The sequence below is a fragment of the Myodes glareolus genome, chromosome 1 (assembly GCF_982192425.1).
Source record: "Myodes glareolus chromosome 1, mMyoGla1.1, whole genome shotgun sequence".
In the NCBI taxonomy this organism is placed as follows: domain Eukaryota; kingdom Metazoa; phylum Chordata; class Mammalia; order Rodentia; family Cricetidae; genus Myodes; species Myodes glareolus.
In genome coordinates, this window is record NC_142026.1 from 127,516,518 (window position 1) to 127,531,137 (window position 14,620).

The 14,620-nt window shown below is 45.5% G+C and overlaps 1 protein-coding gene across 1 annotated transcript; it reads left to right on the forward strand.

The window, feature by feature from the left end:
- Positions 1-499: 499 nt before the first annotated feature.
- Iyd (iodotyrosine deiodinase) lies at positions 500-14,411 on the forward strand. Its single transcript, XM_048419730.3, has 5 exons — positions 500-724; positions 4,386-4,577; positions 5,899-6,058; positions 11,266-11,422; positions 13,754-14,411. Exons 1-5 carry the CDS (start codon positions 559-561, stop codon positions 13,934-13,936), a joined length of 858 nt encoding a protein of 285 aa, XP_048275687.2. The 5' UTR covers positions 500-558; the 3' UTR covers positions 13,937-14,411.
- Positions 14,412-14,620: the final 209 nt, after the last annotated feature.

Sequence of the window (14,620 nt, forward strand, 5' to 3'; positions counted from 1 at the left end):
CTCTGTTGCATATGTAGGCATGGGTACTACTGAAAACAAATACAACCTCAGGGCAGTGCCTCTTACACAGGCAGCTGAAAATGCACTTTGACAGTCTCTTTCTAGACATTTTCTTTCAGGACATCAGAATCTGTATTTATAAAACTGTTCTTTTAAAAGTGAGCTCTCTGGGTACTTCCTAGCTTCAGGCAGATTGGAGACACTCTCAAAACAAAAGTTAAATAGGAGAAAGGTCAAATGCCTTTCTAACTGAAGGCAGGAAGATCTAGCACATTACAGTGCTTAACATACCCCACAGTGATTAACATCTGAGAAAAGATTGAGCAAGTGCACAACTTTTAAAAATGCATGCATTGGAGCAGGACCAAACCTGTGTGCACAAGACTGTGATCTTTGCTCCTCTGCAAAGTCGTCACGGAGTTTGAGAGTGTGTACTTTGCTCCTTTCCTGGCACACCTCCCTCCTCTTGCTTCTCCTCCCAGCATTCTCTGCTCCCAGCTCTGTTTGTATAAATGCCAGTGCGGGAGTGTGCTGACCTTCCGGGTCAGACTGCAGACCATGTTTCTCCTCACTCCGGTGCTGGTAGCGGTTGTCTGCATCTTGATTGTGTGGGTCTTTAAAAACGCCGATAGGAGCCTGGAGAGGAAGAAGGAGGAGGCTCAAGCTCGCCCCTGGGCAGATGAAGACTTGAAAGACAGCACAGACCTCCTTCAAGTGGAAGAAGGTAACAACCCATTGCAGGACTGGGCTTCCCCCTGCGTGTCCTTATGATGTGTAAACTGATGCCAGGGCTGTGGAAAGCAAGTCACATGGTCAAACCATCACTCCCGTGAAAGCAAAATAATGTGTGACAAATACGGGTCCTGTCTCAGGTCACTTGCTGGTACCAGCCCCTACTGAGTCCTAAGCCATGGAGAGTTGGGTCTCTCCCAGTTCAGATCCTCCTCTAGCAAATACAGTCTCCTTCTCGGGGCAGAGTGGGGGGCTACTGTATAGGGTGGCAGTGAGTGTGGCCAGGTTTTGATTAGGAATGGTGAAACTCAGAAAGTGGCATGTCTGGGGATTAGCTAGTTTTTCTTGTGCCAGGCCTATGGGTTAGAGACAAGAGGAGCAGCCTCTGTGCTTAGCAAGATAAAGGTCCAGTTCAGGGAATGAGATAAAACAAGGCTAGTGACAAACTCTGGGGAACTAGGACAAGGTGTTTTGGGAAGGCTTGGGGGCCTGTTGGGGCTTTGGGAAAGGACAAAGCTGACCCCGAGGGTTAACAGGTGTGAGTAGCAGGGGATGCTGGAGCAGGAGAGTATGTCAGAGGAGAATCAGCAAGCCTACACCTATGGTCTGATGCTTGGGAGAGATTCCAAGAAGATGGGAAGATGTGCAGGAATGAAGGTGGGGAAGAGAGAGATGGCTATGGCTGGCCCTAGAGAGAAGATCTCAAAGAGTCAGAGAGGGAAGGGGGCTCTCATAAGAGTCTTGAGCAGTCTGCATTTGTGTAGGAAGAGTTTCCTGCCCTGCCTGCCAGTTTTGTCCTGCTAGCCAGCCCCCAAATTAACCACACAGAGACTTAATATTACTTATAAATGCTCAATCAATAGCTTAGGCTTATTGTTAACTGCTCTTACAACTTAAACTAACACATATCTGTACCCTCTACCCTGTGGTGGTACTTTTTATCAGCATGGCATTTTCAACTTGCTTAGAGCCTTGTCTCCTCAAGACCCCTCCTGACTCTATCTTTCTTCTTCCCAGAGTGCTCTCATTTGGCTCTGTCATCTCATCTCCTCCTGGCTAGCTATTGGCTTATTGGCTCATTGTTAACAATGAAAGTAGCTCATCTTCACAGTGTAGAGAAGTGTTACTCCACAGTACATTTGGAGCATGTTGCCTGAGCTGGGTGTGAGAAATAGATTCTATTTGGAAGAAGAAGCTGTTTAATTTTCAGTGAGTCTTTGCTTCCCAGAGGCTGCCTGATGTGTGTGTGTGTGTGTGTATATACGCATGCATGCACACAAATGTGCATGTGCATGCATTAGAATCAAATCAGATAGTTTCTCAAGAGGACTATCTCTTAGTGTCATATCCTGAAGGACACCCAACTCGGAGTACCAGCCACACAGACACGCATTGATGTGCAATACTGTCACGACCTGCAAACCCTGTGGCAAGTTAAGAATATTGTGGATTGAAAATGCATTTGATACACCTAGCCGGCAAAGCTCAACTGCTTAGCCAGCCACCAGTGAGCATATGCAGTGAGCTTAGCGTGAGACAAACCATCTAATACAGCCTCTCCCTTGCAATCAAACACAGAGTCTCATGAGGTTTGTCGAATGCTCCACTGAAAGTGAACTACAGGATAGGTTCTATGGGTATGTTTTTGTGACATGGTAAAGTTAAAACCTTCTAAATTGGACAATGTAAATAGGGGACTATCTGGTCCCACTTGGGAAGCACTTCCCTTAACACAGATGCCTGTTCTAAGATTTCATTGAGAATAGTGGTATGGTGGGAGCGCCTTGGATGCCCAAGTTACAGTGAAGAGCATCATGTTTTAGATGTCACAGAAGACAGAGAGAGTGGTTAAGGCTGTGCTTTCAATGAACAAGAGAGAAGGATCCAGTTTAGGGGGTGATATAAAGATGTGCTGAATTTAAGATAGCTGTGCTGTTGGGTAAGAGATTCTGGCCAGAATGGCACTAGTTTAAGGTGGCGCTCAGAGCGTGGAGAACTAATGACTTCACCAAGTGGGTCCTGTGGGAGACAAGGCTGAAGGCAGAGCTTGGGGGACACCCAAAGGTGAGAGGAATATGATGGAGAGATGTATGGTAGAAAGGAAGAGGCTTAGGCAAAGAGACTCAGGGACCACCGCACTCTCGCATAGCAGAATGGAGCCAGCTGGTGCTGGAGTGGGCCACTTCCTCTTCATGGTACTACAAGGAGGCGGGCATTACCATTATCCCCATCACAGCAGACCAAGGCTCTAGTAGGGTACCACCGACCTAGGCTAGTAGGACTCTGGCAGTCTGTCTCCAGGATCCAGGTATAGAGCTGTTTGCTGGGTAGCCACTCCCACCGAGAGACCTAAAACAAGGAGGCCTGAAAACAGAATTTCAGAGTGTTTTTTTTTTCTTCCCTTCCAAGGCCACATTCCTGGGATCAATGAGGAGTTCAAGAGCAGAAAGAAGTGGCACTGTTTGTTTTCAGAGGTCCCTGTGAGCTCTCCAGTGTGGTCTCTGCAGGAGATTGCTGAGCTCGCAGGCTGAACCCTCTGTGCTGTCTCTGTCCCCATTCCCCAGACTGAGGATCTTCTGCCCCAGAAGAGAATGCAGGATGTGCCCCACAGTGCGCAGCAAAGTCACTCAGGACAACCCCATTGCAGCGTGATGAGGTCTCTTTGTTTGTCTGGATCAGAGGTAACGGCTAGCACCCCAGTTGTCCAGCAGAAGCAAATGACAGTATGTAAAGAATTTTAGGAAAAAACCTCAATAATTCAACAATGCAATCCTGCACACGAGGGAACAGAAGAGCTTAAGTAAAAATTAGTAAACTCAGTGTTTGAGAAGGATGGGTGTCTCGTTGCTCTAAGAACTCACAGGCTCAAAAGAGCAAACAGCTAGGACACACACCACCTTAGAGAAGGAAACGGGACAGACTTATAAGAATCTCTACAGTATGACTGAAGGAAGAAAAAGTTAACAGCACAGAAATGAAAAATATAACTTCTGAAAAAATGATAGAATTATTTAGAAGAAACGCTAAGTTAGAGGAAGGACACACCAAAATGTCATAGGCTCCTGAAAGATGATTTGTTTGTAATCCACACTTTCCCAAGGGATGTAGCCTGAGAATCTGAACTGATTCAACTTCTGACTGTGCGTGTGCTGTGGGCTTTGATTTTGGTTATCCTTCCTGCCCGAGGATCAGAAACTGGGAACTGGACTTGTAGGAATTGACAGATGCAAGCAGGAAAAACAGGCCTCTGCACTCACCTCTCTAGGTTCCTATTTTCCCTTCATTTTTGGCTTTGGAATGTCTTACTATGTAGTCAGCCTAATGCTTTGCAAAGACAAAACTACTTTATTTGGTAACCTGAATAGGAGATTGCATCAAATAACCTACTCTACCATTTAACAGAAACTTCCATTTGTTATTTTTTTTGTAGGCAAAACTCTCCTTTGATTTTTAACAGGCCTAGAATTTGAAGGATCATCACGATTAGTGGTGAAACTTCTGCAGATCTTTATTTTCCTTCTTACAAACTTTGGTTGGCTATTTTGACGTCGTATAACTGCTTAGACTTTCCTGGGACGTCATTCCCTTCCCTACAGTGGCCTTGGGACCAGGCAGGTAGCTGAATTTGCTGTGCTTCTGTCTCCTATTCGCAGATGCTGATGAATGGCAGGAGTCAGAGGAGAGTGTGGAGCAGATCCCGTTCTCTCACACCCGGTACCCAGAGCCGGAAATGAAGATGAGATCCCAGGAGTTCTACGAACTCCTTAATAAGAGACGCTCTGTCAGGTTCATCAGCAGCGAGCAAGTCCCAATGGAAGTCATTGAGAATGTCATAAAGGCAGCAGGTTGGTAATTTGCGTGCTGAGGCGTGGAGAACATCAACTCCCCCTACCGTGAGAGCGTTGGATAGAGCGTTGGATCAGCACCAAAGTCCAAACAGGCAGGGGGCTGGAGTAGTCTGTGTTTATGAAGGTTTTCCCACTGTTCGTGATGGCCAGTGATTTTTTACTTGCTACATTTTGACCCTCTCTCTCTCTCTCTCTCTCTCTCTCTCTCTCTCTCTCTCTCTCAGTGTGTGTGTGTGTGTGTGTGTGTGTGTGTGTGTAATTGTGTAAAAGATGTGATGACAGTTTACAACTTATGAAGTCTATACATTGTATGAACTTCTGTTTAAAACTAAATATTCTGAATAGGTTAGTGCACCGTGCAGGAGAAATCTCTCTCCCCTCATTGAAACAGGCCCCTCCTCGACACTCAATTCACATTTACATGTTTATCTTCCAGGAAACAACCTTTGTGTCAGTCAGACACTGTCATTGATTGAGCTAACAAAGTAGCAAGATTTCCTTATGTGGATTTGTAAAGTGAACTGAAGCAAGATCAATTCACTGAAACGTAAATTCCTGTCTCTGCTGAGGGGGAACTAAGAACTGTGCTGCTCCACACTCCTCTGTGACTGCCCTTGCTCCACACTCCTCTGTGACTGCCCTTGCTACACACTCCTCTGTGACTGTCCTTGCTGTGGTCCTACTCTGTCTAAACCACATTTAAATTCCTGTGTGGAGCTTGTCACACACCCACTGAGATCCAGCTCTAACCCGAAACGTGTCAAGAACACTTTGTTTCAGCTAAGAGTACAAATGCCTTGGATAGTTGTACCCTTAACCTAAGTGGCAACAATCATTACAACAACCCTGTGAGTGTGTGCATATGTGTGTGTGTACATGTGTGTGTGTGTTTAAATTAAGGTAAATTTCTCTTCTCTTCGTCCTCTGCTTGCTCTTCTTCCTCCCTCTATAGCAGTGCTTCTCAACCTTCCTAAGCTGTGACCCTTTAGTACAATTCTTCGTGTTGTGATGCCTCCCAACTATAATATTATTTTCATTGCTATTCATAACTGCAATTTTGTTACTGTTGCGAACTGAAATGTCAATGTCCGACACGCAGGACATCTGATCGGGGGACCCTGTGCAGTTCTTGCCCCACAGGTTGAGAATCACTGCTCTAGAGCTTTATTGCATTTGTGATCCTCCTGCCTCAGTCTCCCAAGTGGTGAATAGGATACCGGGCACACATCACCACAACACCTGCTATTGTGCTTCCCCTTAACAAGCAGCTTTCCACTCCTCTTCAGTCTTACATTGGTTTTAATGTGACGGGCAACAGGAACAGCGCCAAGTGGGGCCCACACAGAGCCCTGGACCTTTGTGGTGGTAAAGGACCCAGACGTGAAGCATCAGATCCGAGAGATCATCGAGGAGGAGGAAGAGATGAACTACATGAGGAGGATGGGAGACCGGTGGGTCACAGACCTTAAGAAACTGAGGTACAGAGCTAATAAACTAGGGGGGCTTGTCTTTGACTGTTAATGGACGAAATTACCCCGGTAGGCCCTGGGTTTGTGGGATTCAGTGTTATTTTTATTAATTATCTTATTTTGATGCTGTATTAACTGCTCATGTTAATAGGGCTCCGTGTGATATTTGAATCCATGCGCGCAGGCTGCATGGGTCAAGTCTCAGCCTGTTTCTGTTTTGTTTTGTTTCTCATTTTATTTTGAAGTGCAAAGGCACTGACCCAAATCATTGTTGCTTTTCATTATTTTTTAAAATGTTTAAAGATTTATTTTATATTTGAAATTATGAATAACCATAATGTGTATGTCGGGGGGGTGGGTATGTATGTGCAGGTTCCCATAGAAGTCAGAGGTTTTGGATCCCCTGGAGCTAGAGTTACAGGCGCTTAACAGCTGCCTGGTGTGGTTGCTGGGACCTGAGCATGGGTCCCCTGGAACAGCAGAAAGTGCTCTTACCTGCTCAGCTCAGTCATCTCTCTAGTGCAGAGATAATCACTTCTTAGCTAAAACTGAAGAATACTTCACTTTCCACCAGTCTGGAACATGTTATTGTGACATGCTTTTTAAGATTTCGAATGAAAAAAATCGAGTTTTGTTTTAAGGACAAGCTTAATAGATCTGTGCCATCAAATAGATGTGGGTTCTATTCAAAAGAGACTGTGGGTTCCCTGCAAAAGAAAGCAGAGAGGAAATCGGGGCAGAGGGGTCAAGGTGGGTGGGTACTGGCTCTCACCTCTCAGAAGGTTCTAAAGGAGACAAGCCAAGTGCTTAGCTCTCGGAGCACAGAGAGGCCTAATACCTCTGTCTCCCTGAGGTGGGCCTTCTGTGACAGGTTCTTTATCACCCGTCTGACACTCCACAGTGATGGGACTGAGAAGAACAGTGGGATCACAAGCTTGGAGACAAGGTGGGACTTCTAGCCCAGGAGCGCGAACAAGGGCGAGAAGTCCTAGACTTCTCGGCTCTATTATCACGAGAGGACAATTTTCTCTAAGATGTTTATACTGTATCAGAACTCATTTGTAATGGAGAACATAACTTCATACCATGCTCTCAGATAGATGTGTGGTATTAACAATGAAGCTACAATCCTTACTGTCTATTCCTGGGAGCAATGGTTAAGTAAAAGTCAATTTGAGGTCTGCATTTAGTGAAATGCTAAACTAGCTGGACACTTCAGAAACTGCTACCCTCTCACTTCCCGTCACTGAGACAGAATTGTCCTCTCCTCTGGGTCCATTGTCCTTACATACACCTTCCATGTATCTAAAACTGCCGCACCACTCAGCATTTTCATTATGCTTACTTTTCTTCTGATTTTATAGGCTTTTTTGTTTATAAATCTATAATCAAATCAAGTACCTCTGGAGAATACAATTCAGTTACAGAGTCACTTAGCCAACAATATGTACATAGGGACACACTTGCACAGACATACACACTCACACAGACACAGATACACACACACACACACACACACACACACACACACACACACACCTCCAGGCGTTCAAGGAGCCCAGGTTTAAAAGTCTCTCACTATCCTCATTTAAAAGCCTCTTGTGTCCAGAATCGCAGTAGGTGCATATTAGCAGATGGAAGACATCGTAGTTAAAATGATGGGCGCCAATGGGAGCTGGGCAGGTGGCTCAGAGGTAGGAGCGCTTACCGGGCAAGCCTGAGGACCTCGGTTTGCAGCCCTAGCACCCGTGTATGGGAGTGTGGGCTGGAGAGATGGCGCGGAGATTGAAAGCATGTACTACTCTTCCAGGGGACCTGCACCCAATTCTCAGCTACCAAATCAGGGACTCAGAATTACCTTAACTCTAGCTCCAGGGCATCTGACACCACTGGACCACTGGCTTTTTTATACCTGCACTAAGTACACACACACACACACACACAATTTAAATGATAATATAAACAATGTTCTTAAAAAGCTAGGAATGACTGAGCACACCTGTCACTCCATTGTTATGTGGGTGGGGCAGAGACGGGAGGACGGGAGGCTAACTGGGGCTTGTTGGCTGCCAGCCTAGTCCTAGCTTCAGTGAGAGAGACTGTCTCCGGGGGAATAAGATGGAGAGTAATAGAGCAGAATGTTGAATGTTTTCCTCTGATCTTCGCATGGGCACATGGGCATGTGACCCGTACACCCTTCACACACAGACACATACCACATACATATGTACCACAGGCATACACGCTGAACGGCAAGTGGATAACATGCCTAGTCACTCTTTTCAGTCACCTTTGAAGCCCATAGCTGGTATTTTCAATATGTAACGTGGGCCCAACTGACCTTAAAAACCTTACCATTCCTAGTTTGGGGAGACCTCTACCAAGACCTGAATTTGCCAACTCTCCTTTCAGGGGTCCTCGCTCTTGCAGCTTTCTATTTGCTCTCATGTGTCTTAAAGAGTTAGTATAAAACTGAATTAACCGAGACTAAACAAAAAAGATCAGTTGATAAGGTAGGTAAAGTAAATGAAAAATATGTTTGAGTGATCAACTTGCCTTAGAATATCGGTGAGCTGCTTAACCGTGTTGTAGAATATTATTTTAAGATGTGTTACATTTGTTTATGCTGGGGAGCATTTGTTTTTAACAATGCGAAGATGTGTTGCATTCTTTTATATTGCATTTGTTTAACTCTGTGAAGCTGTGTTACTGTGCCTGTCTAAAACACCTGACTGGTCTAATAACCTGAATGGCCAATAGCTAAACAAGAGAGAGGATAGGTGGAGCTGGCAGGAAGAGAGAATAAATTGGAGGAGAAATCTGGAAAGAGATCGAGGAGCAAGGAAAGAGGGGGCCAATCACCCAGCCACACAGCCAGACATGAAATAAGAAGGAAAGAAAAGATACAGAGAAAGGTAAAAGCCCAGAGGCAAAAGTAGACAGGATAAGCTAAGAAAAGCTAGCTAGAAACAAGCCAAGCTAAGGCCAGGCATTCATAGGTAAAAATAAGACTCCGTGTGTGATTTGTTTGTGAGCTGGATGGTGGGCCCCCCAAAAGAACAAAGATTGAAAGAGTAAAAACAACAACAACAAACCAGCTCATAAACATCCTAAAATCTTTCAAAAATGTGTATCATTTACTTCTCTACTCTACACACATTTTATACACTTTTAAATTTTAATCAGGTCTGGAAAAAGGATCAGGCACTTGCTGCTCTTACAGAGGACCTGAGTTTGGTTCCCAGCACTCACATGGCAACTCACAGTAGTCTGTAACTCTGGTCCAGGGGATCCAGTGTCCTCTTTTGGCTTCTCTGGGTACCAGTTAGGTATATGGCATACATACATATTTACATGCATACAAAGCACTCATACCATAACATAAAAATAAATATTTTAACGTTAATTTTGATCATTACGAATACGATCAGAATCTTAAATCATGAAAATGTCAAAAGCATAGTACAAATTACATAGCAGAATGCAGCCTGGGTCATGGCACAGCCTCTTGGGGGTGCTCATCTCCCTTGGTGCAGGATGGAGAGCAGCTGCTGGCCTGCTCATGGCCTGCGGACAGCAGTGTGACTCATCGGTGACCACTGAATGCTGGAAATCCAGGGAGTTCAGACAGTGACTAAAAGGGACCCTTTTATATTGGCATTTCTGAGATTTCAAATTGTGATGCTTGCATTAGTACAAGCCACTTTCCACATTAACTCACTTCATCCCCACGATGAACACACGAGATGGGAACACAGGAGCAGGCTTCACACACGAGGAAGCGGCAGAGAGAATGCAGCCAGCTACCCTGGCTCCAGAGTTGATCTAAACAATGAATGTTCTCCCTGTCTCTTTGAGGTGGGAAAGTACTAACAATGGGGCTAAGTTGGCTGGATGGGCGAGAAGATCCTTGAGAGTGTTGGCTTGAAATCAGCAGAGGAATATACACTTCAGATGTGTTTTAAATAGTGACACGTAATTAGGCTAAATCATAAAATGAATAGGGACCTCCTCTTGATAATTAGTTGCAATTAATAGTCCATGGGGAACAGAAAGCAGTTTTAAATAGATATCCCATGGACCTATAGCTCTCTTTTCAGCATCTCTTCTAAAATGAAGTTTCAGCACAGATGTAGGGGCCAGGGTAATGGAATTGAGGAAGATATGTTTGGAGTTGAAGAACAAGATTTTCAAGCTATCATTGATACCATTGGCTCACTCAGAAGCCACTGCCTCTTCCCCCAGCGAACCTTCTTCCGTCATCTGCTAACTCCCCTTGTCACCACTGCCTTCTCCTCCGCTTGCTCCTTTCCGTGTCCTGGAACCCTTACCTCCTCCTTCCGTTCTCCCCAGCCTGGTCCTCCTTTGACCACCCTCTTGACTGCGGCATGGCCCCGGCCAGGCTTATGGTTCCCCTCCGTCAAGGATGACTTTGTAGTTGGTACTTCAATACCACTCTTGGTGACGTTGTTCTCACTCACACAATCCACATTCCTGAAATGGATCTGATCACAAATTGCTCTGGTCAACAAATCAGGGTAAACCTTCCATCACCTACCAAATGAGGGCCAAGGTCCTTACAAAGTCTACAGGTACCTACCAGCCTACCCATGGCCTGGCAATCCCTCCATCCTTCAGGCTCCAGGAAGTTTTCTGGCCTCCCCACATCCTTTCCTTACTGGCCATACCCATTCATTCTTCCTGGGGCACTTTCCCCAAATCTCCTTCCTCAGCTTCACAGAGCAACTGAAGTCCATTTCTATGGCATCCTGTGTTCTTTTCCAAATCAACACTTTGCTCGGAGTACTTGGATGCACTTGTTATCTGGTTCTTTAGTGCCACCCAGCAGGCCTCATTTTGCTGAGCATCAGCTTGGTGACGCCAAACTGTAGGACCTTTGTCTCTTTCAATCTTCCATGACCTTTGCAATGCTGGGCACATACTAACACACACACACACACACACACACACACACACACACACACACACACACATGTTTTTTCAACTTCATTAACCCTATAGAAAAAAAAAGATGAATGTGGAAAAGAGTTAAAAATCCAGTCTTTTTTGCTTTAAATAGAAAAGAGAAGTAAATGTGTATTTAAACTAAATAAATGTGTAGATAAATTAGGGTAGTTTTTTTTTAAAAGAAGAGAAGAAAAGCAACCCAAATTCGAGTAAATATTCTCCTGACTATCTCTGTGCCATCCCTCCAGAACCAATTGGATTAAGGAGTACCTGGACACCGCCCCGGTTCTGATTCTCATTTTCAAACAAGTGCACGGTTATGCTGCAAATGGAAAGAAAAAGGTCCACTACTACAATGAGATCAGTGTGTCCATTGCCTGTGGCATCCTGCTGGCTGCACTGCAGGTATGTTGCCCACCTGTAGGCCCAGAGTAGACCAGGAAGACATGGCACTAAGAGTGGTTTTAGCCAGCGGTTCTCACTGTTCCTAACTCTGTGACCCTTTAACACAGATTCTCATGCCATGGGACTGCCAACCAAAAAATTATGGTGTTGCTACCCCATAAATATGATTTTGCTACTGCTACGAATCATAATGTAAATATCTGTGTTTTCCAATGGGCTTTGGAGGTCATGACCCATGAGTTGAGAACCACTGCTCTAGCAGGATGTTTGAGGCGAGTTTCCAATTAGGGGTCATTTGGGAATTGTTTATCTAAAGTTGAGTTCCTAGAAAAGGTCAGTGTGATTGATAACAAACCCTGGAAACCTGGATTGGAGGGCATCACGATTTTGCAAGCTGATTTTCTCCCTGGAAATTCACTTGTAATATCTCAGGGTCAGAAAAGCGGTGTTTGCTCTCTTCCATAAATGGCATGGAGCTTAGGGCTTTGAGCAGCCACACGAGCAGAAAGCAGAGCCGGAACATCTCAGAGAGACACTCCCCTCAGCGCACACTGCTCCTTGCTAGGCTGGTGTGGTGATTAAGCAGCCGCCAGGCTCTCAGCTCCTTCCTTGAGAGGTTCCCTAGCCTGCATTGCCTCAGGAAGACAGCCACAAGCTTACAAACATTTCTGCAGAGGTCCTAGAGCAAAGCAAATGTGCAACGGAGCAGGACTGAGCTCTGCCTCTCAAACCCTGTGCCATCTTTGGGAGACTCCAGGGATTAGATAGCGTATTAACAGTTCATCTGATGTTGACTTGGGGTTCAGGGGAGGGATGAGGGAGAGCTGCTAAACACACAAATTAATGCAATGCACAATACTGCAAGAGAGAATGGTCCTGCTTGGACAGAAGGTTCAGTTTTATATAGATGAGGTTCCTCAGCATCTCCGAGAAAAACGTGGCTTGCGTCTGACGCCTTACAACATTTGGCTGTTGCTGCTTCTCAAACCACCCTGAAGAGCCTGGCTTTGGCCTTTCCTCCTGTAGGCAGATGAATGAAGGTATCTTGGGACAGCGTCAGATCATAGAACATTGCAGTTGATTTAGGTTTTGGGAGAAGAAGGGTGAGCCTGGTGCCGGCCCCCTTCCCACAGTGCCCTTGGCCTCTGGAAAGGGTTAGCCAGACTAGTGTTCCTGTAGAGCTTGTTGCTTTCTAGTTTCCCATAATTCCAAGGTAGTTTATGACTGGGGGAAGAGAGAAAAGTGTTCCTGGAGCCTGATCCCTAACACAGTGACTTAATGGGATGGGATGGCCATGCAGGAAGCCAGACGCAACTCCTGGCCTTCCTCCGGGCTCAGGCTTCAAGGTAGCCAGGTGACTGGGGAAGTGTGGGTGGGAGGGGGAACAGTTGTACAGATACGTCTGCCTGAGCTTCCCCAGCATGTGTCACTGGCCCCGGGTTTTATTATTTTATGAGTTATGGGTTCTGTGAGGTTGGACCCAGGTCCTCAGGCCTGCAAGGCAAGTACTTCACTGATGGCTTTTGTGGATGAAGACATGTGACGATGTGTATAAGACCTCAGGAGACCCCGTAGTAATTCACTCCAGATCCTTATAAATATGTGGGTTCAGAAGTTACTATTATGGCTATTAATAACAAATAATAATCAGATGGGTAACTGGAATTCTGGAAAGAACATCTGTCAGGAAAACTACAGTGGACTTAGGCTGTGGACAGTGTTGTCGGACTGCCGTTGCTGTTGTGGTCAGATACAAGGCACAGACCAGATCCTAAGCGTATCATTGCCATTCTTTAAGGATAGTTACATTCTCTCTCTCTCTCTTTCTCTCTCTCTCTCTCTCTCTCTCTCTCTCTCTCTCTCTCTCTTCTCTCCCTCCTTCTCTCTTTTTTGAGACAGGGTTTCTCTGTGTAACCCTAGCTGTCCTGGAACTCACTCTGCAGACCAGGGTAGCCTCGAACTCAGAGATCTGCCTGCCTCTGCCTCCCAAGTGCTGGGATTAAAGGTGTGCCCCACCACCATCCTGCTGAGAGTTACAATCTTCAAAGTCACTTCCATAAAACAGTCATTCCTATTGCTCACTCATCATTAGCAAATAAGATGTTTTCTTCAAGGTGTTTCCTGCTGCTTGTCTAAAGAGGTGACAGGCGGGGGGGGGGGCACTGGCAAGGTTCACAAGGCATCACCTAAGCTGCCAGCCTCTTTGCCACCCAGCTTCAGCGAGCAATGACAAGTGAGCAGAAGTAGAAAAGATGAGAACGGCCCTGGGCTGGAGAAAGAGCTGTGGTTTTGTCTGACATTAAAGTGTTTGTTTGTTCTCTCTTGTTTCAGAATGCAGGGCTAGTGACAGTCACGACCACGCCCCTCAACTGCGGTCCTCGTCTGAGGCTGCTCCTGGGCCGTCCCTCACATGAGAAGCTGCTGGTGTTGCTTCCTGTGGGGTACCCCAGCAGAGAGGCCACAGTGCCTGACCTCAAGCGGAAAGCTCTGGACCAGATCATGGTGACAATATAATCAGTTGCCCCATAATGGGATGACGCTTGCTTCCCCGCTCTGGGTCTGCTGGCTTCTCTTGCTCTCTGAGTCAGGTCTGCTCTGCACACTGGTGAACAAGAAACGTACTTCTCATGTCATGAAATCTTTCTGCACTCTCTAGAACTTTCTGTCCAGTAAGTACTGTTCTTGATGAACTGTTTTAGTGAACACAGGGCAAGAAGTCAAGAAGCATGCACACCTTAACCTCTACAAAATTGGAGGCGATTATTTTCATTTACTTAGAAAATTCATGTATAGAAGATAGAAGTCACATTTGAAAGTTTCCTATAACTCCAAGGATTACCTATACAATGATTTATAATTTAAATGTTTACTAATCATGTGGTCTTTTGGCCCTTTGCTTTCTGGTGGCTTTGAGACTATGAATGTGCTATTGAGACCTATTCTGTTATTGGACTTCATGGAAATAAAATCCTGAATTAAAACCATTAAAGTCACTAAAATGTGGTATTCACAGAACAGGAGGCCTGTCTCTGTGCCATGATCCAGCTGGCAGATATCTGTACATTATAACTGCATGGGGTGTGCCGGAGCTGGTTTATACTGGTTTATACTAGCACATGGAACCTGGGGATTAAATATTCTGGAATTTTGGGCCAAGTTATTCAATTGGTTGCAGCTTAAAATTGCCCTTGATGAAGG

Excerpts from the sequence above, each read along its gene's own strand:
- Iyd (XM_048419730.3), top strand. The coding sequence starts at position 559 with ATGTTTCTCCTCACTCCGGTGCTGGTAGCGGTTGTCTGCATCTTGATT. Across the intron at positions 6,059-11,265 it reads ACAGACCTTAAGAAACTGAG|AACCAATTGGATTAAGGAGT; the intron begins GTACAGAGCTAA and ends CCATCCCTCCAG. Across the intron at positions 11,423-13,753 it reads TCCTGCTGGCTGCACTGCAG|AATGCAGGGCTAGTGACAGT; the intron begins GTATGTTGCCCA and ends CTCTTGTTTCAG.